The sequence below is a fragment of the Zalophus californianus genome, chromosome 12 (assembly GCF_009762305.2).
Source record: "Zalophus californianus isolate mZalCal1 chromosome 12, mZalCal1.pri.v2, whole genome shotgun sequence".
Lineage (NCBI taxonomy): Eukaryota > Metazoa > Chordata > Mammalia > Carnivora > Otariidae > Zalophus > Zalophus californianus.
In genome coordinates, this window is record NC_045606.1 from 37,129,350 (window position 1) to 37,151,910 (window position 22,561).

The 22,561-nt window shown below is 40.2% G+C and overlaps 1 protein-coding gene and 1 long non-coding RNA gene across 5 annotated transcripts in view; one reads left to right on the forward strand and one right to left on the reverse strand.

Moving 5' to 3' along the window:
• LOC113910934 overlaps positions 1-19,868 on the reverse strand; it is a 57,090-nt gene extending 37,222 nt beyond the window's left edge. The window contains exons 1-4 of one of the 2 annotated variants that reach the window (XR_003516326.1): positions 19,735-19,868; positions 17,101-17,178; positions 10,057-10,138; positions 5,921-5,969 (exon numbers count right to left, since the gene is read on the reverse strand). This is a non-coding gene — a long non-coding RNA (uncharacterized LOC113910934). Of the gene's footprint in view, positions 1-5,920; positions 5,970-10,056; positions 10,139-17,100; positions 17,179-19,734 lie in introns of those variants that run through there. The other variant, XR_003516325.1, reaches the window with a different exon arrangement.
• The window catches only part of CASD1 (CAS1 domain containing 1), a 51,899-nt gene continuing 48,743 nt past the window's right edge, over positions 19,406-22,561 (forward strand). Inside the window, exons 1-2 of one of the 3 annotated variants that reach the window (XM_027572997.1) lie at positions 19,760-19,846; positions 21,587-21,630. Coding sequence is in view for 1 of the 3 variants with exons in the window: in XM_027572998.2 (XP_027428799.1) it covers positions 19,714-19,846 (133 nt within the window). In the remaining 2 variants the exon portion in view is untranslated. Of the gene's footprint in view, positions 19,847-21,586; positions 21,631-22,561 lie in introns of all 3 variants that reach the window. The other 2 variants (XM_027572998.2, XM_027572999.1) reach the window with 2 other exon arrangements.

Here is a 22,561-nt window from a genome sequence, read left to right on the forward strand (position 1 = left end):
TCTCTGATGAGAAGATGGAATTGTGTTAAGAGTTACACTGTTCTCGGGCGCCTGGGTGGCTCAGTTGGTTAAGCGACTGCCTTCGGCTCAGGTCATGATCCTGAAGTCCCAAGATCGGTCCCGTATCAGGCTCCCTGCTCAGCAGGGAGTCTGCTTCTCCCTCTGACCCTCCCCACCTCTCATGTGCTCTCTCTCTCTCTCTCATTCTCACTCTCTCAAGTAAGTAAATAAAATCTTTAAAAAAAAAAAAAAGAGTTACACTGTTCTCTTTCCCATGAGTGAACATAAAGCCTCTCTGAGAACTAAAAGGCGCAATGTTGCTGATTAGAAATAATACTGAAAGTTCCACAGACTGAATATTGGTGGCTTAGATGTATTTTGCTTGTGTGTGTGTGTGTGTGTGTGTGTGTGTGTGTGTGTGTGTGTGCGCGCGCGCACGCGCGTGTGTGGTTGTTGTTGTTGCTTCTTTCTTCCTTGGGTGTAGCATTTTTAATCTCCCTCCACTGACCTCACTTCAACTTCTATTTATTCATAAAGTTTCTCAATAATTCCAGTATAAACTAAGCTAGCTTCTCCAGTCTCTGTGATTGAATATATATGGGGACAATTGTCATGAACCATTCTACTTCAAGACACTCTAACGTCCTTTTAGGGAACGAATTCCCCTTTTGGTGTACGATCATAGTTGGGAGAGTAATTGTAGGTGCCTGCCCTGTTGGGCTCCCATCTCTAAGTACAGCTAGAGGGTGGGCACATGACCTAATGTCAGCCCTTTGAATGTTTTCATCCCACACTCTGAAGCTGAGCAAGTGAGGCAAGGACAAAATGAACGGTTAACAGTCATATGCAGCAGTGTCCATATGACAGCAGAATCCCTGATGAGACTGTTTCAGCCATGCTACAGTGGCTGTACTTCCTGCTTCTCTGCTCCTCAGAACTCTCTGGAATAGTCCCCATTCCCAAGCCTGGCCCTCTACCTAACCTCCAACTAATTTTGAGAGCCCCCTGATACTTTCTGGAGTCAGTTCAATTTTGCTTAGTCAGTGAACTTCTATTGCGTGCAACTGATATCCCTTATGAACGTACTCTCTAAGTCAGTACTCGATTGTACATTTTCCTATAATTTTTGTACTTCACTTTTGTCTCCGCAGCAGGATTTTAAGTCACAGAGTTAATATTTACTAAATGCTGAAAATGTGAGGATAGCAGAAAACATAAGCTGGAGGGGATTTTAAAGAAAGAAGTTATAGATGAAGAAACAGACCCTACAGCTAAAGTAATTTGCCAGAGTTCACACACTTAGCAGTGGGATCAGGACTAGAACAAGGATTACCTGTTCTGCGGTTTATTACTCTTTGCACCAGAACAAGCTTCCTTCTTGTTCACTAAGTTGTTTTTTTGGAAACATTAAGACTAAACTATGAATCATATTCTCAGATAATATTCAAAGAGAACATAACATGCATTCAAACAAGGAGCCCTAAGAGCAGTTATAGAGCACTCTAACAAAACAATAGAACTGCATCCGTCATTTTAGGATGTCATCCCGCGGAGCTAATGGAACACAGGAAATAATTCCCAAGACTGTGCCAAAGAAAGTAATTTCCCATAAGAACCCAAGGAAATATACTCCTATAATGATGACTGCAATAACTGATATACTATTCATAAGCCTTCATTTATCACGGGCTTTATAGAGTTATTTCCATACTGAACAGAAATTTTTCTCTCAGTTTCTTCCATGAGACAGCTGCAATACTTAATGTTCCAGGATTAACCAAAAGGTATCACGTTGGATTCAGAGTAACTATTTGCATAAGTGTAGCAGGGAGAAGTTTAAGAATTGTGCTGAGAGGTCTGTAATTCACATTAGAGAAGAAGCCAGGAACATTGCTACAAGAGGGCTGAGCACACGTCCCTTGCTGTCTGTGCATAACATAACGTGGTTATGGAAAAACTGCACTCCAATGAGAGACGATCCGTACTGCTCCGGCCAGAGATTCCCATCTCTGGAGTTTCAAGCTAAGTCCAGAAGGAGAGATTTCCTGTTCTGGGGTTTAAATCATAAATATCAAAGAGCACAACCTTTCTTTAGCTGCCATGTTTTCATTGCTTTCCATCCATTTTCTATGTTAACAAATTAATAGTTTGTTCTTTCTTTTGGCATGATTAATATAAACGATTTATAACCACACTTAAATCCGTAACTTCAATCTTATAACAAGCAGATATGTCATCTAGAATCCAGATGTCAATTATAACTACGTAAGTATGGGCATCCCCCTGATGCGCAAGGATTTAATCCTTGGGTATGAAGAGCTGAGTGAGAGGAAACCTGGACTAACATAAAGGAAGTTTTATAACTATAACTATAACTTGATAGTAGCACTGAGGTTATAAGAGAACAGATGGAAGTGGTCTTAGCAGTTTCTTCCCTCTGAGACCAGAATCACTCAGAATTATACGGTATATGTGATCCATTAAATCAAATTAGGTTAACAAATCTACAGGGAGGCTAGGGCCAAGAAAATGCTTGAAAATTTTTTGAGAAAAGCAAAGTCGCCATCAAAATATTCTACCAAGGCCTACAAGGCCCTTTGTTAGTTGGCCTCTGCCCTTGGCCAGAAGTATCTTCTATCACTCCAGCCTCATTAGCTGAACTCCATCTACACTGACCTTATTTCTAGATCTTACCTTAGAGCATTCTACACTTTTATCCCAGAGTTTGGAATGAGTGCCTCTTTCTCATGAAAGTCTTCAACCCAAAGAGTTTCCATAGCATTAACACCAAATACAATTATCTCACCCATTTGTAACCAGTTTACTTATAGTTCGTACTCTATGGGGGCTGCACAAAAACAAACAAAAACATATTATTTTTTTTCCAACCATTGCCTTCAACCTTGCACTGTTCAATTTTCCTTTCCTGCCTTTTAACAATAACTCAGGCAGCTCTCAAAGCTGCTGGGTCACTTTCAGTTATTAAAAATCCAGACCAGCTCATTTATAAACCTCAGTCTCATTCTCCTTCTCAGGATGTCTCTTCCCAGCACCTTCCTTCACTACTCCTCTCCAATCCTTCCAATATTAGGACTTCCGGAATTGGGGATGAAAAGGAAGAAAATATAGCCAAGATCTTATGTAACTGTCTGCTTGTTGGTGGTTCTCTCTTGGTCACAGAGGCTGCTCTAGGTAACACCATCTAGGCTTTGATGCTCTCCCTCCAGCAAGCCTCCAAAGGCTGGTTCCTCAGAAAACTCCGAGGGATCCCTGGCATACTCAATCCCATTCTGGCTCACTTCTTCCAACTTTCCCAAAGCAGCTATGTTAGTGGTGTACCATGAAGTTCTTGGTTGTCAAGATCTACTCACCAGGTAGGGTTACCAGGAGGTCAGCTTGAGTCCATCTACAGTGTCTATATGAACTGGGGAATATATATATTCGCCATGCCAAGGTTGGAGGACAGGCCACCTCCTCTCTCTGTTCTGCGATTTGTTGCCGATTTTTTCTCACAATGTAGAAATGGCAGAGAGGCAGATCAGAGAGGACATACATAAGCATTTGACCCAATGGAAAACAAGGTGCAGTTTTGCTTTCTTGCAGATACTCCCAATCTCTCTGGATGGCTATCTCGAAGCTCCCTGCCCTTGGCTTTTGGGGTTAAACAAACATTCACTTGACTTTTAGGGGATACCTCCCCAACTCCGCTAAGTACCGAAGAAACAAATGTAGTAGAGGAAAGTTGCACTCTCACTTCAGGCAAATGATTCTTTCTCTCTCTGTCCCCTCTCTAAGAGAGGTGGAATGAAAATGGAAAGAGGAGATGGCCAGACACTTGGTAGAAGTACTTAAGCAACCACAGCCCTGAGGGGATGCCTGTCCCCACTTCTTTGCTGTTGTCTTCAGAATCTGGAGTACTCAGCACATTTTTTAACCTCAGATTTGGCTTCTAGCCATCAATCTAGGAGTATCTAACCAACAAAAAAGGTCCTTACCGAGTATCCTGTATTAAATTGTATTTTACTTAGGCGTGTTCATTTTTTAGCACCTCCCCCCGGAGGAAAAGTTCAAAGAGGGCAAGAATGCCCTAATTCACTTCCATATCCCCAGCCTCTAGTATAGGGCTTGGCACATCTGGGGTGCTGAATATTTATTGATTGACAGTATAATGAGAGAATAATGGGAGTCTAAGGAAAGCTGTAGTTTGGTGGTTTTATTACTACCCCATGTGCAGAACAAGAAAAGGTATCCCAAGTTCGTAACAGTGACCAGACTAACTGCTACCACAAGCTAGTAACCAAACTGTAACTAGAATCGGGGGTCCCCCCCACTTTCCTTTTCTTTCTCTCCCTTTCTCTTCCCTTACTCCCCCGTTCCTGTTGTCCCCTGTCCCTTTCTCCTTTCCTCTTTCCTTTCCTCCTTGCCTCGGTCTCCTCTTTCTTAAAGAAGGAACAAAGCAACAGACTATCTCATTTCTATACATGGATAACTAGAGGAGATTATATTAAGGTGAAATTTTTGAAATGTTGGGAAACCAGAACAGCAGGTTGACTAATTTAGAGCAGATATTTGACATAGGACTGAATTTCAAAGGACCTTAAGCTAAGCAAACAGTAATATGTCAATAGACAAGAAACCTCATGTTCTTCATATCTTTAATTTAAAAAATATCCCTGGTCATATTAATATTAAGCCTTTTCACCCAAACTTTTAGAAGAGAGGGTAATATTTCTCCAATTTCTCCTCCTACTTTTTTTCCCCCTTTTTTCCTTTCTCTCCCTCTTTCTCTTTTTTTTACTCAGAATATTCTCTAATCGAATTCAGTAATGTCTTCCTCGGTTCATTTCAGGACATCCCTAAATTCCCTCCGGATTTTTATCTGTAGGTCCAGAAATGATTCCTAATCAAGTGCATCAGGAAAGGTGATATATTCTAAGTCAATTCCAAAATGGAAAGCCAGAGGACTTACCCAGGGGCTATCAGGCTGAGCAAGCACACTACTTTTACTTAGATTTCCTGACTACTTGAGCGAACCATTAAAAAGGAGGGTCTAATGATAATGGTGTGGATGGCAAACCTCCCTCTCCCAACCAAAAGGCCTCTTTTGACTGTCACAGAACTTCAGTTTCTAAAATGATCCCTTATTAAAATACTTCCTCGATTTTCCTTTCGTTGTCCCCAGCACCACGCCGGTCATTCATTACCCTAGCCCACATGAAGCAACCACTAACCACTCTGGCAAATGCCACACTTGTAATGAATGATCTTTGAATCATCCTTCCCACTTACTACATGTAAGCAACTACCAAGCTGTATAGTTTCTATTCCTAAAGCACTTCTCAGGTCTGGCCCACTACTTTCTACTATCAAGTCAGTCAGGCTCATGGTAGGGGAATATTATGCTTCAGTGTAAAAAACAAAACAAACAAAAAACCCCATACTATTTAGTCATACTGTTCCAAGTATCTGATTCTAGTCCTTGAGTTACTTTACAATTTTGTAAGATATAGATAACCAATAACAATGCACGATAATTATTGTCTGTAATTGTGTAAATTCTGTCTGGTGGAGAGTCAATTAATTGTCCTCCCTTCCCACCCACCCCCATAAGGCCAGCTTTACCTCCATTTGCACATTTATTTCAATATTCCTGATTTATGAATGTGTCCTTTTTTAATAATTCCCCCTTGAACTTATGACACCTCACCAGTTTCCTCATTAAGGAGTTAAATAAAAACGTTAACATCGACTCAATTTTATATCTGTATGAACGTTATGATTTTACCTTTTTAAAAAGAAGTATATTTTGGGGTGCCTGGGTGGCCCAGTCGTTAAGCGTCTGCCTTCGGCTCAGGTCGTGACCCCAGGGTCCTGGGATCGAGCCCCACATCGGGCTCCCTGCTCCACGAGAAGCCTGCTTCTCCCTCTCCCACTCCCCCTGCTTGTGTTCCCTCTCTCGCTGTGTCTCTCTGTCAAATAAATAAATAAAATCTTAAAATAAATAAATAAATAAATAAAAAGAAGTATATTTTAACATCCAACAATGATACACTCACTTCTGAACATTCAAGGTCATCAGTAATATGGCCCCTTTGGCCATCCTACCCCCCACGTAAACTCATCAGTACTAAAAGAGCCTAAATCCTTATGAGTACACTGTGGGAGCTTTTGTTTCCTTTCGCGGGTTCTTGGCCAAGACTATTCATCTGTTCATGTCTTGTCTACCTCCACAGCTGGACCCATGGACCAGTGGGTACACTGGACCACTGGGCCAGTCTTAATTTCATGGTCAAGAAAGCACCCTGTGTATATGTTAAGTCTGGCTGCTGCACAGCCAACAAGTTATTCCTCACTGACAACAGCAGTATCTGGGACTCCGGTTTTATGATCTAACTGCTAGGTGATTCCGTCAGGATATAATGGAGGATCTGTTAGGGGAGAGATGATAAAGAATCTGTTTTGTTAACCTTTTTTTTGTTTGTCTGTTTGTTGTTGAACTCAGCTCAGTCAAGAAAACATTTTATTCTCATTGAAAGTAGAGATCCTTTGAGATCTGCTCTTGCGGGTTGTCATGGTTCAGGGTTTACTGTTAACCTATGATTGAGGTGGAGGAGCTAAACCTGCAAGCTCTCAGCAAGTCTGTGCATCTGTAACTGAGAAAAACTTTTACCTCTCACTACGTGTTTGACATTTTCCTACCTCTTGAGCATATAAATAAATTATAAGGTCTTTTGATCCAAATTGCTCCATTCTAATTGGTTCATAAAGAAAAATAAACACTTAACATAATTCTAATATTCCCAAGTCTCTCAGGAAATTAAAAAAAAAAAATGGACACATAAAACTAGCCTTAAAAATTTCTCACAGGAACCTCAAGGTCAGAAGCAGGTTTGTATAAAAACACGAGTTCACATGATAAAGTTGTGTCTTTTACAATCTAGGTGAGTTTGATAACTTTTGGTTTGAAAACAGCTATCTGACTCTCCGCTGGTTTTATCAATGCAGTTGTATCCGTTTGCTATTGCTGCATGACAATATTACCGCAAACTTCTAGGCTTAAAGCAATACACATTTATTAACTCACAGTTTCTGTTGATCAATCAAAGCTAAGTTCATTAGGCCTACTGCAGTAAGAGATAACACCACCTTGAGAGATCCTGGTAACGTCTCAAAATGGGGAAATTAGGGGAGGATAATTATAGGGCTCGGGGATCTGGGCTTAAGTGGTTGAAGGCAAGTTTGTCAAGACAGAAAACTAACTGACACGGGGGACAGTCCTTGACATAATAGTTTAGGATTGAGAAATATAGCAAAGCCAGCTTCTTGACATGAGTCTTAATAAGTAAATTTTTTTTTTTTTATAAGCTACCTATTTGGCCAAGTGAGCAATTTATTATCCTGATAGGAGACAGAGCTGTTTGGCCAGATGAACAAATCATATGGATAAATTGCTTTTCAGGAATTTCCTAAAGCAAACAGTAAAATTGTTTATTGGTTTATATCTTTATCCTCCTGAGCCAAGAATTTCTTGGAACAAGTATTAAGTCAAATTGATACAGGGAATCTCAGCTCTCACTCCCAAGCTCTGTGAATATAAAGGATCTAAACTCTTAAATCTTAATTCTGATAAATGATTTTCTAAGTTGTAGTATATCTACTTAACTTAACCAAGATACTTATTTAACTTTAAAATCCTGGGCTACTCTTAAATGAAGTTATTTAATGCCTAACCTTAGACACTTAGACAATTTCCAAGTGAATTATAATACTGAAATGCGGTCACTCGATGTATTTTTAATATATATGTGCTTTTGTTTCTTACAGTGGGTATATCTGTTGGTCATGTTAATGATTGTGTTCATTTTGCTAATTTAAAATGTAAATATAAGTGTAAATAAAACTCTAGAGAGTTTTACGTGCGTATTCAGTTTTGCCAATTTGCTAAACAGTGTATGATAGATACTTCTACATTTCCCTTCCAGTTTTCTCTATGAAATATAAATTAGCTACTTTGACTAAAAGTTATCATCCATACATTTAATCAAAGACCAGACCAAAGCAACCATTGCAGAAAACTACAACTGTGAATACAACGCAATGGGAGGTGTTTTTGTTTTTGAGAAAGGAGAGGTGCTTTGTCTTAAAAAAAAAATCTGGTTCTTCCAGAACGTAAAAGAGGATTGTGTGAGACAAACTTTTAATAGATATAGAAAGTTATAGTTGGCAGAAAAAAAAAAAACTGTATTTGTCTCAAACTGCAGGCAATGAGTCTGAAAAAAAATAAAATGTATTCAAGTTTTGACAAAGTTCGCTCAGTTTTGGTGGACTTATTTGTAAGATAATTTAAAAAGTAGAGCAGGGAGCTCATCAGTCCTTTACTGCTAAATAGAATGTTAATGCAAAACTAAAATTTGGTTTTCTATATATTAAAATGACAGTTTATCTTGAACTATTTGGCCTTCTCTTAACAAGGGATAGTAAATAGTTATTCTTTCACATTCTCTGTGATCTGTCTGTGTGTGTGGCAGAAATTCCATATCCCATCAAAACAGTCTTCTGTATTTTGTGCTGACTTCGTCAAGCCCTTGATTATTAAGCAACAAAAACATAAAGTTCCTCATTCTGAAAGATCCTTTCAATTGTGTTACCTTCTTGTCATGTAGAATACTGTATTGTCACTCTAATAAGTAGTCAATTTATCATTTCTCAGGCACACCTGATCCTGTCATGATAGATGATCTAAAGTACTCTGATACTCAACTTTTGATTTTGCTTTTTCATGATCACATTCCACATTCAGAAAAATTAGAATTTCAGGATTTTTCTTTACACATAAAGCTTCTTTAAAAATTTCCCATAAGGGTCTTGGAAGTTCATGAAGATTTGTTCTTTTGCCTTATAAAAGAATTGATGCCCCCAAATAGTTGTTTTCTTGACATGTTCTATATTTCCTCGATTAGCTCAACACTACCGTTAAGAACTGATCAAAAGAGTGGTCAAATTAAAGGGTAAATTTTATAGATAAAATAATACTCATATACACATTTCTGAGATTGTACACATAACAGAATGAATCGAAAGGCCCTGGAGATCTGTCAGCGCTCTCACTGTTCATAACACATTCTTACTCCTGGGAAAAATACTAATCATATTATTACAAAAAATTATGTCCTGCACTCATTAGAGATTGTACTTGCTTCAATTTTGGCATTGCTCATTACCACGGTAAAATAACCATAATCACTTAATCTTGTGACTCCTGTTATCTTCTGAAGCTTGCCAAAAAAGCACAGAGGTTAAAATTTGTATCTTCAACAATAAGGGCAACCTCAGAATTTCACAGAAAGGACTGTACTGTGTTCTTTTAATTGTTGATATTTCAACAAATTGGCTCATGAGTTGCAACTCTAGAGCATAAAGATAACACTGCCTGCACAATTGTCAGATATATGTGGGAACGGTTGGGATTTCCAAGACCTGTTCTATTTTAGAAGCAGATGACTTCATGAAAGCAGCCTGATGACCCAAGATGTAGCAGAACAAGAAATAAATACATAAATGAATGAAATGAACTAAATTTAATCATAGATATTTGGTTTAGAATACTGATGGCAGTTATTTGTTGTCTATTTTCTGATACTTGTATGAAGAGGTCCTTTCTTTTACCTGGTAACTTAACCTCTAACTCTCTTTCAACATCAAGTGAAATATTTTAAAAATGGCTTCTAAGGCTTAGTGCCTCCTTGAATTTAAAACCGATTATGTGTACTGAGTCTCTATACTTTACATGAAAATAAAGTTACCCGCATAGGGTCAATAAGAAGCTGTTTTCCTTTCACGAGGTATCAAATTCTTATAAAAAATTATGTGTTACCCCAACAGAGAGTTTTACTGTCTTCAATTGTGACGCTGTCACACAAGGTCCTGAGAGTCATATTTGAAAATAAGTGATATTTAATCAGCTATGAAAATTCCATCATTAAGGAGCAAGTGTACTTTATGTGTAAAAGAAAGAAACCATAAACCAGGTACCACCCAAGAACACTGGTCTGGTACCTGTTATAGACAGCATCACTCACTGGCTGGCCAGGAACTGCAGTGTATTTGGGACTTCAAGTAGAAAGGAGTTCTCCGGAATCTATAAGCAATGAAGAAGAAATCTTGGTGGGTAGATTGTCTTAATCTTGGGATAGGGAAAAAAAAATGCTTTTAAATGACTGAATCCTATATCCCTTAATGAAATTATTCAGCAGAATTTAGTTCTTCGCCCTGCATAGTTGCTCAATACTGAATGCTCAAGGAGGCACATATGGTTAGTTAATACCTTTTGCTGAACTATGTAAACAAACATAATGAAACCAGACATGTGTGTTTGTGTGTGTGTGAGTGATCAAAAATAATCTCTAAAGGTTATTTATGATCAAGAGTGGATGGTTAAGCAAAATTATTTAAAACTTGGAAATAAAGCAAAAAGGTGGGTGGCAGCACCTTTCAAGAACATACTGGGGTACCGCTTAACAGATTAAATCAAGTATTATTTAATCATCTAAAGGAATGTATCTGTGCTTGACTATTTTCTATTAAACACCTGGACTCTGTGACATATACCTGAAGTGGTAGATATTGACTGGTAGAGAGCAAATTGAAGAACAACTGCTTGTGAATTTACCAGTGACAATGAACTTTGAAAGAAGAATCTTTTATTGAGCATCACCCAAGTGTCAAAAACTATACATTACTCATTTAGTCATAAAAACAACCTTGAGTGATAGGTATTATTATCTTCATTTTACAAGTAAGAAAGTTGAAGTTCAACAGGCAAAATGATTTGCCACATTATTTAGCTAGTAAATGGTGAAGCCAGGTGTCAAACCCCGAACATTCTTTCAAAACCTCCGCTCTTTTTACATTACCTACCCCCGTAGTAAAAACTTTTTTCCTAATAACCACAAAGTCATACCTGCCACTTCTGCAAACCAAAAATGATATCTAAATGTCACCAAAAAGAAAAATATGCTAGTTAAAAAGGCAGAATTTCATGATGGGAAATGTAAGTATATGTTCTGCGTGCATGGAGTAAAAGATCTATGAGTCATCTCCTGCAACCCACTAAGTGTTTAGTTGAAGTTCGCTCTTTCTCATCTAGCTAGAAGGCAATTAGAAGCGTGTGAGACAAAGTATCCCTTAGGAAAAACTGGCTCAAGAATAAATCATTTAAAGTGCTTTACAGACGTTACCTAATACATTTTCACACATCCCTGTGAGCTACACAGCCCCCCACAAAAAGCGATTCTAATTTGTTTACAGACATTCAAAGGTGATATAGTGTAAAGTGGAAGGCCAAGATGCTACTAACAACATTAGACTTACCTGAGGCCTAGGGCAGTTTCGGCCATTTCAGCTGAAATACCACTAAGTTAAGTTAATTAACCTCTATTGTTTTCCTTAACCTGCTTAATGAAAATGTCAGTACCATTTGGGCCAGAAGGCTGTGAAACCAGGCAGGTCATTTAGAAGTTTTTTCTCCCCTTCAAGCTGCTCCATTCTGATCTGATCAATGGTTAACATCCTTCACCTTAGAAACAGTGGGAGATATTAATATTCTCCTTCCCTAAGGGACAGGGTACCTTTTAAAAAGCAGTGAACTGTGAATTTCCAGCTAATTTAAACAACACTTCTACAGAAAGGAGAATCTGTCTTAGCCTTTGAGGAAGACCTAGGGCAAAATAATTGTTACACTACCATCCCTCTCCCCCTTTATCTTTAAAAAAATGTTTACACAAAAAATGTTGATTTCACCTAAAAAACAAAAAACAAAAAACAAAAACTGTGCAACTGGGAATGGAGTGGGAGGTGCATTTTTTCTGCCCTAAGAAAGGGTGTTGAGAGTGGTGGGTGCAGCAGAATTTCACACATGAAAATTTAGTATGTACTGTATTTTCTGGGTTTTAATTTTTAAGCATACTTCAGTATAAAGAAGAAGACACTGAAAACAATGTCATGATAATCTTTCCCAACCTTGTTGCCACCCCAGTCTCACCATGTCTGTAAATGATCCTTGAAGCCACCAGTTGCTCAAGCCAGAAACAGAAGTCAGTCACACTTAGTTCTCCCTCCTCATCTCCCACACACAATCCCAACAGCAAGTCCTGTCTATTTTACTTCTAAAGTCTGTCTCCAATCTGTCCACCTTTTTCTCATTTCCTCTGATTTCACCTTTGTCCAAACCAGTAAAGTGAATGAGAATCTGAGGGTAGGTAGTAAAGAGCTTTCTCAGAAGTACAGATATTTGGAAACACAACTGGAGCAGAAGGAAAGGAGATAGAAGAGAAGCTGTTAAAGTGGGAGAAAGAGAATACAATTGGGATATGCAGAGAATTTAGATTAAAAAAGCCCCCAGAGACCTGAGGGTGACTCTCACACATTTCCTAATCTGAAGACAAGGACAGATGTGAACATAAGGTGCAGGATGTGTTTCTTATATTTAAGACTATTACATCATGTATGAAACTTTTACCTTATACAACTTCCAAATGATTACTGAGAAGATTTCTGAAAAATTTTTTCAAGGTGAAATCTTTCAGATTAAAAAAAAAATGCAACTAAAAACATATAATAAGGTAACTGAGTAATACTTTAGAATTATTATTCCTTTTTGTATCAGTTTTCAAAGACTTGAGTAAAGACAAATTGGATGTTTGGGTTTTGTTTTAGGTACACTCAACTTGATCAAAGAATCCAAAGGCCAATATTCAAATTCACTGTGGTAAAAGCCAAGTTTTAAATCTATCGTAGGAAATTATTCACTTGTTCAGACAAGCCAAAATTCAGTTTGGAAAATATTTATCTACCCCATGGTCTCAAAAATTCTTAGAAGAAAAGTGTCTCAATTTTCTCCAGTATTCTTCATTAAATGACCTTTAATGTGGATTTAAGAAACATTAATATTTATTAAGTTCAAGGCATATTCATGTATTAAAAGATAATTTTTAGAAGAGGATATACCATGACTTTCATACAGATATAAAAATGAACATGTGTCAAAGCTTTTATTTAATTCATTAATTAATGAAGGAACCAGAAGATATTACAATTGGTTCAAAGGAGAATTAAAAGAACCACACATATATGGCATTAGGAAGGGCGAAATAAATTTGCCTAACAAATGTAAAACTTCAAAACTGCTCAATATCCACAGAGCAATAATCAACTGAATCCCAATGAGATACAATTTGCATTTCTATGGACAAAAACCATTTGCATTACTATAAGTATTATATAACTTAGAGCAATGTAAAATAATTCAAAGACAATAAAAGATTCAGAGACCCGATAGAATCAGATAATCTGGACAATGCCTACTTTTCCATTGAAGACAACCACAATACCTTGGACCGTTTCTAAGTCTTTCACAAGTTCTCTCTACAAAATACAGAAAGTACTAACTCCCTGTGCCCCAATGCATAAAATCTAGAAGGAGGGGAATGAAGAAGACAAAGATAAACATAATAACTGAATAGATTATAAAGCACAGTGGGATATATCCCAAAAGACAGAGCTGATAATTTCCCCATACACACAATATGCCCAAGTAAAGAAGGTATCTGTTCTGATTGGATGGTGCCTGTGCTGGATGCATACTTAAGCACAGACAGAAACAAAGTACTATGAGAAATCAGAGAAAGGAAAGAGTTATATTCCCATCAGGAGCCATGGGCTTACTTCATGGAGCAGGCTTTTTTTTTTTTTTTTAAGATTTTTATTCATTTATTTGACAGAGACAGTGAGCGAGGGAACACAAGCAGGGGGAGTAAGAGAGGGAGAAGCAGGGAGCTTCCCAGGATGCTGGGATCATGACCTGAGCAGAAGGCGGACACCTAAAGACTGAGCCACCCAGGCACCCCTGGAGCAGGCTTTAAAGGAGAAAATTGTGGTAATCATTTCAAAGCCTACATAGATCAAACCAGCACACTGAACATTCGAAATATAAACAACTATCTCTGTCAACCATACCTCAATAAAGTTGAAGTAGGGAAAAAAGAAAACAGGCTTTAAACAAGTAGAAGGCGAGGTGCAGGGAGGAAAGGTGTTTTAAACAAAGTTTCGAGGAGGAGAAGAGTGACAGAAATGTAATGTTCCTGGCTTGTACGTTAGCATGGTTGAAGGAAATGAGAGCTAAATGGAAGACTTGGTGGTTTAGGCCAAACCACAGCCAACCCTCAACACAATAAGGGGCTAGGAATTCTATGTGTCCTGACAGGAAACCCCCAAAGTTTTTAAGCAGGGAAACGACAAGACCAAATATAAGCCTCAGACAAGTAACTCTAGCAGCAGTTGGCAAAAAAAAAAAAAAAAAAAAAAAAAAAAGAGAGAGATTGAAAAAGTGAGATATCAGAAAAAGGAGTAGTAGGAACCTATTGCAATGGTCAGGTTGGAGCCCAAACCAGAGCATTCTGGAGAAGGAAAGAGCTTTGAGGAAACCAGAATAAAAAGGATTCAGTAATTCACTAAGTAAGTGATCTGGGGTTTTTGACTGTGTAATATTCGTTAAAATTAGAGCATGAACTCCTCCAACTAATGCATATTTAGTTATAAAAAATGTACTGCTCTACTAATAAACTAATATAATCCATGTAATTTCAAACACTCATACATGCTCACAAACTTTTCTTGCTTTTAAAGAGAGTGGTTTAATTCGTGTTTGGATGCTTAATTTCTAAATGTCTTGTTAATTTCCATGGCTTCGTATTAGTAGTAACTCACCTCCAAGCACCACAGATTTATAGCAAGATCTGTGGTTTACAATGAGCAAATGTAAATTCTCATTTCAAATAATCTGGATAATTTCAAAATTTTTTTCTGATTTCTTACAGATTTAAGTTGTCCATGTCTGTGTATGTCATGGATGATATATAATCTCTGTACATATCTGACATAGCTATATGTGTGTATATGATAAATAGGCACTTTTTTTTAAAACATGTGATGTAGTTGACGAAGAGCTTGAATTAGCAGAAGATTCCACTCTACACATTCTTGTTTGCTAGTGCTTTTATAAATTAGAATCATCTTCAATTCTCATTCACCATAGGGATTTTTAAAGTCACCTTCTATTTTGTGAGTTTAAGTAAAAGTAGATAATACAACCTGTGAATCCATTTGTTAGGCTCACAGGCACAATCGGCTTAAAGTCAACAAATAAGTGAGCCGTTGTTGATCTCTTCACAAATGTGAATTCCCACACTCCCCTCAGGATTCCTCTCCATGTGCACTCGACATGACTCTACCTATAGACCAAGTTAGGGTACAAGGGAAGTACTTATATGAAATAGTAATAAAACCTTATTTTCTTGTAGTTAGGAATATTGAAATAACTTCCTAGGCCAAAGATAAGCCATTCCTGCCCAGGGGTGCCATATCAGCAAATCAAAACTTTTCTAAGTTTTGTGTCTCTTGTAAATGCCCCCACTGAACCAGAAATGCAACGAGCCAAATCGCAAATGCCAAGCTAGCTCTGGGCTGTATACTTATTTCCTTGTTTCTTCTCATCCAAAACAAAGTTGACTGTGTGACTCCAGCCAATTGGATATTGTCTCTTTTTCTCTTCCTTGGTTCTTTTTTTATCCAATTAAAATTCCTTGCCTTCCACCACATTTTGCAGTTCCACCTCATGAAACGGAAAGGAGCTATCCGTTTCATGAGGTGTTAAGTGAAATTTATTTTTGTCACCGAAACTATCTTTTAAAATCATTTGTAACAGGAATTCACTATAAAAGAGAAGTTTTAGTACTTTGTTCTGACTATCCAATGGCTTATCTGTGATCACACAACCAACTGAAAACCCATACTTGAGATAAAGCAGAGGAGAAAGATGAGTCAAAGATTTGCAGGCATGACTTGAAGGACAGTGGTGTCAATAAACTAAATGGTAAACATAACAGGATGAATGGGTTTGGAAGGAAAATAAAACTGGTTTCTGACACATTGAGTCTGAGGTACCATGAGAGACTCGATGAAGCTATCCCTGAGATTTATGAATGAGGTATGGAGCATGTGAGAGGAATCGAAGTTGCATGCAGGATCCAGTGTGATAGCTTGAAGCCAACTTGTAACGTAGGTTTCCCAAGAAGAAAAGTGGGTAAATAAGAAAACTCTGAAAAGGACTTACATATAAGGATTTGCAAAAGCAAGAGAATTCTTCTTGGAGATGCATGAGAAAGGAGACAGAAGGCTGTAGTGTCACAGAAGTCAAAAAGAAAAGATTTTAAGAAAGCAAATATTCCAACAATGCTGTGCAGGGAAGAAGGATAAAGTTAGGATAGAGACATTGGGTTTGGTCAGTTAGGATGCGGCTGACATTTGAACAAGTGGTTTAAGTAAAGTAATAGTAGTAGAAGTCAGTTTTCAAGTTCTTAAAAATCAATAAGTAGTAAAAGAAAGAAAGAAAGAGAAAGAAGGGAAGGAAGGAAAGAAAAGGAAGGAAGGAAGGAAAGAACAAAAGAAAGAAAAGGAAGGAAAGAACGAATGAACGAACGAACGAAAGAAAGAAAGAAAAAGAGAAAGGAAGAAATCACAGATTGTTCCTTCAAGAAGTTGGATAGGGAGAAGAGAGATTGTGCAGTGAATTAAGGAAGGTGCTTTAAATAGGAAACATTTGAGCTTATATGTAGGGCAAACAGTGAAGAGGGATAAATTGAAGGTAGAAATAAAGAAGGGAAACTTAACGAGACCAAGTTCTCAAATGGGGGTATACCAAGACACAGACGAAAGAGACAGCTTTGGGAAGAGGAAGAAGGAATTTTTCAAATCAGAGAAGAAGTATAGTTAATAATGCTGTATTGGGTATTTCAAAGTTGCTGAGAGAGTAGATCTTAAAAGTTTTCATCACAAGAAAAAAATCTTCATAATTCTGTATGGTGACTGATGTTAGCTAGAGTCATTGTGGTGATCGCCTTGTAATACTTTATATATAAATGTCAAATCATTACATTGCACACCTGAGATTGTTATGTCAATTATACCATAATAAAAAATTAGGTCAATATAAACTAATGAATGAATATAGTGAAACAGAAACAGTTTAGACCAGAAGATTCTCACCTCAAAATTGTGCTCCTCCTACTGTTCTGGCTGCTCCATTTCGTCTCCTTTTCCTGTCCTCTTTAGCTCCATGACCTCCTGTGGTAAAATGAGAAATCGATATTTGGTTAGAAGAAAAGGGATAAATGTGGTAGTTGTTTCTGTTTTTGCTTTTGTTTTTAAGTAATGCACAGTTGAAAGTGTTCCTATCGGATGGTTTCCCTTTTTAATCAGATTATTAGGGGGTGAGGTAACCTGCAGAGCATTGGTAAACATTCTGGATGGTTTAGGGATTGGCAAATGAACATGGAGCCACTATCTAGTTTTTAACATCATCAGATTTGAGTTTTAGAAAAGTTCAGTCTAGTTAGAGGTATGGCAGAGAAGCAGTAAGATTAGATTTTTGAGCCAGAATTGAGGAAGATGAGTTAAAGGAATAGGCAATTCAGGCAAGAAATCATGCCTTAACAAAGGAAACAGCAAGGGGATAGAGCAGAGGCAGTATATTTGAGAGTTAGGTATAAGGGAGAATGGGAGTGGAGCCAGCGGAGACCTCAAAGTCAACTACTCTTTCTACATACTCGTTCAGAGAAGAAAAGAGAGCTGTAGAAGGAAACACACAGAAACCGAGTCCATGGATGTATTTCACTAAAATGAGAAACTTACTGGCGGAAGGGAAATAGCCAGGAGAGAGGGAGAGTTTAAAGAAGACACACAGAGAGGATGATTGACATAGGGATGACTGATGGAGTCATCAACACCCCAAGAAAGGGGGACAGAAAGAGATTTAGAGCAGAGGAAAGGGATTAGCTTTAAACTAGGGGGAAGGAAAAATGAAGTCCACAAGCTATTTACAATATTTCAGAAAGCCTTCTGGAAATTGCAATTAAATAAAATGTCAAGTTTCTTTACTTTTGGCAGGCATTAAATCAACCCTGCGGGCTAACACTGGTTATCACACGCGGATCAGAAATTCTAATTTGCTGTTGATGACATCATAGAAATTTCTAGGATGTTATTGGTGGACCATATGCTGTTAGCAGAGTTATTTATCTGGTTTTTACAATATCTGATTTAATTCCTCCAGCATGTGATCAACCTCGGATCAGAAGAGTGACAGCCAAAATTAAGCGACCATTTCCAGGGAACAGTGCCTAGTGTTTGTACACTTATTTAACTTTATTGCTTATTAGCATTACATCCATGACAGTGATGTATGTGATTTCATTTAAGTGACAAAATCTTTCAAGATATGGGGTCCACGGATGAAAACATAATAAAAAGAGTCCTTGGATGAAAAGAATTGGGATGACAAGATCTCGATAGTCCCTTCAAATCTAACATTCTATAATTTTAAGAGGGGCTCATAATCACAAGTTCAGGAATGGCTAAATGGGGAAGTTGTAAAGAATACTTGAAAACACCCCAACTAACCAGTGATTCACTTTAAACAAGGCAAGCAGATAGGAAAGCGACATAAATAACCATTCCCACCTGGGGGGCAGCACAGGAGAAACTAAAAAAAAAAAAAAAAAAAAAAAAGTTGGGTGAGGGATAACAAGCGCTTAATAGAAGGAAAGGCATACTTGCTTTATCGATAGCCACAAAATATTAACCAACTTTAGGAACAGTAATGATTGTCATGAGCACACTTTTCCTTGTTTGGCGCACCCACCTAGCCAACCCTTAGGTAAATACAAATGAAGGGTGAGGATCTTTTCCCCCCAACACCTACACTAAGCTAGGCTCATTCTGTACCTTCTACTCTGTACTTCGCAGTATACCTTCGCCCACGGGAATTCGGCCACTGAGGATTTTTCTTTTTTCTTTTTTTTTTAACTTTCAAGAGAAATGGGCCAAGGAAGTAAGTTAAAGGGTTGACTGGTCTTCGTGGGTTGGGTGCTAGAGCCATCAGCACTTTCAACCCCTGGCAAGCATCGAGGAGCAGCCAGACTGACTGGATAGGTTGACCATGAGCCCCGGGATATCACATGCAGCGGGGCAGCTTCCGGGGTGGTAGAAAGCTCGGAAAGGGTGTGCTGGGGAAGGGGTGGGTAGTGGAATAACGTGTACTTTTCTTCTGGAACTGTAGTTCTGTTGCCCCCAACCTGGGCTCACGTAGTGGCCAGAAAGACAGGAGAAAGCCCCAGGGCTCGCTTTCGGGCTACGTTGGACCCTCTGTCCCCTCTACTCACATCCTCCCGTCCCTGCCGCTGCCGCCCGCCAGCGCCCATGACCCGCTGACCCCGGAGAGCCGTCTGGGGCCCGTGACCCCGGAGCACCGGGCATCCGGACCCCCCCTCGCAGGCGCAGCCGCTATTAAGGCAGGAGGCTAAAGGGGAGGAGGAGGAAGGGGAGGAGACAGGCGTCCAGGGCGCCTGGGGAACCGGCACCGCCGAGCAGGGGTGGCGAGGTTGGGGTAAAGCCGCCAAGGCGGCCGCGGCCGAAGAGGGGCAGGTGGAGGCCCGGGGCGCCGCGGCGGCGGGGTTAGGCTCCCCGGCGGGAGGCACGGGTGGCGGCCGCGGGGGCTGGCGGCGGCTCCCCGCCTGGCTGCGGCGGCGGCAGCCCCAGTGCTGCCCCTGTGCGGCGCCCCTTCCCCGCTCCGCCGCGCACTGTTGTCATGGAGGAACCAAGATGGCGGCTCTGGCCTACAACCTGGGCAAGCGGGAGATCAACCACTACTTCAGCGTGAGGAGCGCCAAGGTGTTGGCGCTGGTGGCCGTGCTGCTCCTCGCAGCGTGCCACCTCGCCTCCCGCCGCTACCGAGGTGAGCGGGCCCTCCCCCTGCCTGGGCCGGCCGGGGGAGGAGGCGACGCGGCGGCTGGAGGCCGCCCCCCTCGCCCAACACACGCCCACGCTCACGCGTCCGCCCGCCCCCGCGCCGGGCCGGCGGGGGAGGCGGTGCCCCCACGTGCCCCCCGGTGTCCCCAGCTGAGGGCCGGGCGCCCCTGGCCGACTGAGCGGACCCCAGTGCGGGCCGCCCCTAGAGAAGGGCCCGTGGTCCTGGGGCCCCTAGCCGCCTGCGCTGCGGTCGGGGCAACCGATTCGGGCCTGGCGCGAGTTGCTGCCGGGGTCCGGGCTCCTGCGCGAGCTGCGCCGGGGGAGCCGAGCCAGGCCCGGGCCTCCCATGCACCGGGTCGGACCCTCGGCCCTCGGGGGCCAGCCCGGGGCGCCGAAGGCGGAGGCCCCCCCCCCGCCCCGCCAGGGGCCCCTTTGCCAGAGTTGGGGTCGTCGATTCTGAGCCCTAGGGGTCCGGCTCTTTAGGCTTTGTTTAATCCCGGCCTCTGCCCGGTACTGCAGAGCCGAGCTGTTGTTGGACAGCGGCAAGGGCCGCCCCATTTTCCTCTGCCGCCTGGGTGACAGCTGGCAAAGGATGCCCTTGGCCAAATGGAGGAGGTGTCACGGAGCCTCGGTGATCCAGAAACGTTTCAAGGGTTCTGGCTGCACACTTTTTACAAAGTAAAGGCACTGGGGCAGATTATTTGAGAAGTTGTGGGTTGACAGGAGTCTAGGTGGGCAAGGAAGTTACGTCGGAAGCACTTTGAAAGGAGGCCTTCGATGTGGGTTTTTGAAATTGGTGTAAAGGGGAAAAGGAAATATGACCTTATTTCAGAACGAATTATCTTTCAGTAATCAAGGGATATTTACTTGTCCTTGTTGATTGATTTTTTTTTTCCTCTGTTAAAATGCCACTAGCAGAGAGGCTGACAAGCTGAGGTTAAATTAATAATGATAGGATCTTTTATTTTTGGCTCTTAGTATTATCGAAGCCATTATCTGGAGAGCTCTGGGTGACTATGAGCTTAATTGGTGAAGATGTAATGTGTAACGGACAGGTGCACGCTGTTCCCATTTAACTTCGCACCCACTTTGGCAGAATATCCAGTAAATGGGGTATTGGAATCTGAGCTCTGTTCTCATCCCAGGAGATCTTTCCAAGTGTAGGACATTTTGAGCAGTTTTGCTGCTTTGTTTTCCCAATTCTTTTTTTTTTAAGATTTTATTTATTTGAGAGAGAGAATGGGAGATAGAGAGCATGAGAGGGAAGAGGGTCAGAGGGAGAAGCAGACTCCCTGCTGAGCAGGGAGCCCGATGTGGGACTCGATCCCAGGACTCCAGGATCATGACCTGAGCCAAAGGCAGTCACTTAACCAACTGAGCCACCCTCTCCAATTCTTGAGGATTAAAAATCTTTACTCTAGTACCATACTGGATGAATAGTTCTGTATATAAATGCACTGAATCGATTTTAAAAGATAAATTCTTTATACCCTTTTGGCCTTTCTCTTTCACCCTCCTATAGGTCACAGCCATATGATCTGGCTGGGCTTTGGTTCATTGGCAGTGGCTCTAACGGAAGTCAGACTTTCATATGTAAAGTGAAACTAGCAATGTTGATGCATTAATTCGTGGTTGTTTTGAAGAAAATTCCCTAACCACTATTAAGCATTTTATGTTAGTTTGGTATAAGATGACAGTAACCTAACTCGATTTTGTCTGTGTGAAGGTAGTGAAGATAAATGTTATAAGTGTGGTGCTACCGTGCTAAAGGTAAATCTCTGGTCCTCCTCCCTTTAACTTTATGTTGTGCTTTTGTCTTTTGATAAACCTGGATACTAATTATTATAGTTAGATTCTACATTTCATCCTTTCAAGATCTGTCATCAGCAGGGAAAACAATGTCAGATGGAACTTTATGAGTCAGTGTAGCAATCTGGGGTTGTTTATAAAGCCTCCTCCAGAAGCTAGTCACCAGCTTCCGTAGGTGCTTCAGCGTCTTCAGCGTGAAGCAGTACACCTGGTGTGTGTACTTGCCTAGACTGAATGTCAAGAACTTGAGCCAGACACTTTTTGGGAAAAATAATGATCCTACCAAGAAGTTTTTAGACATCCTCATGCTTTGGCAGAGTCAAACTGCGTGAAATGTAATGCTCTTCACACAAAGATAACCCTACACTTGCATCACAATATCATAAATCTTTAGAATAAGAAAGGACTATTAGATACAGAGGTTTATGCTTTATATTAAAATCTCCAGTGTGTGGGTGTACGGACACCTCAGGCAAGGTAGAGTGAATGCAGTTTGAATACATATCTTCAGTATCTCTTGCTTTACAAACTATAGAAAGGAAGGAAAGAATTGCATATGGCAGAAAGTAAGGCTTGGCAAACACTACATGCTAACTTTGAGTACCTATTATATGCCAGGTGCTGTGCTACGAAAGGTTTTACATGTTTGAACTCCTTTTGTCTTTAACAACCATTTTGTGAGGTAGCTAAAATTACCATATTTCATCCTCCATTCTACTCCCCCACCACCATTTTTGACATCTCTGTAATCAGGATGAATTTTTAAAACTTTATTGCATGTCAAAGTTTAATTGATAACATTTTTCCTAGTGTTACATAAAATAATGATGTATCTTATAATCAGTGGTCTTAGATCCAGCGAATTACGGTATTATTTACATTTTAAAGATGA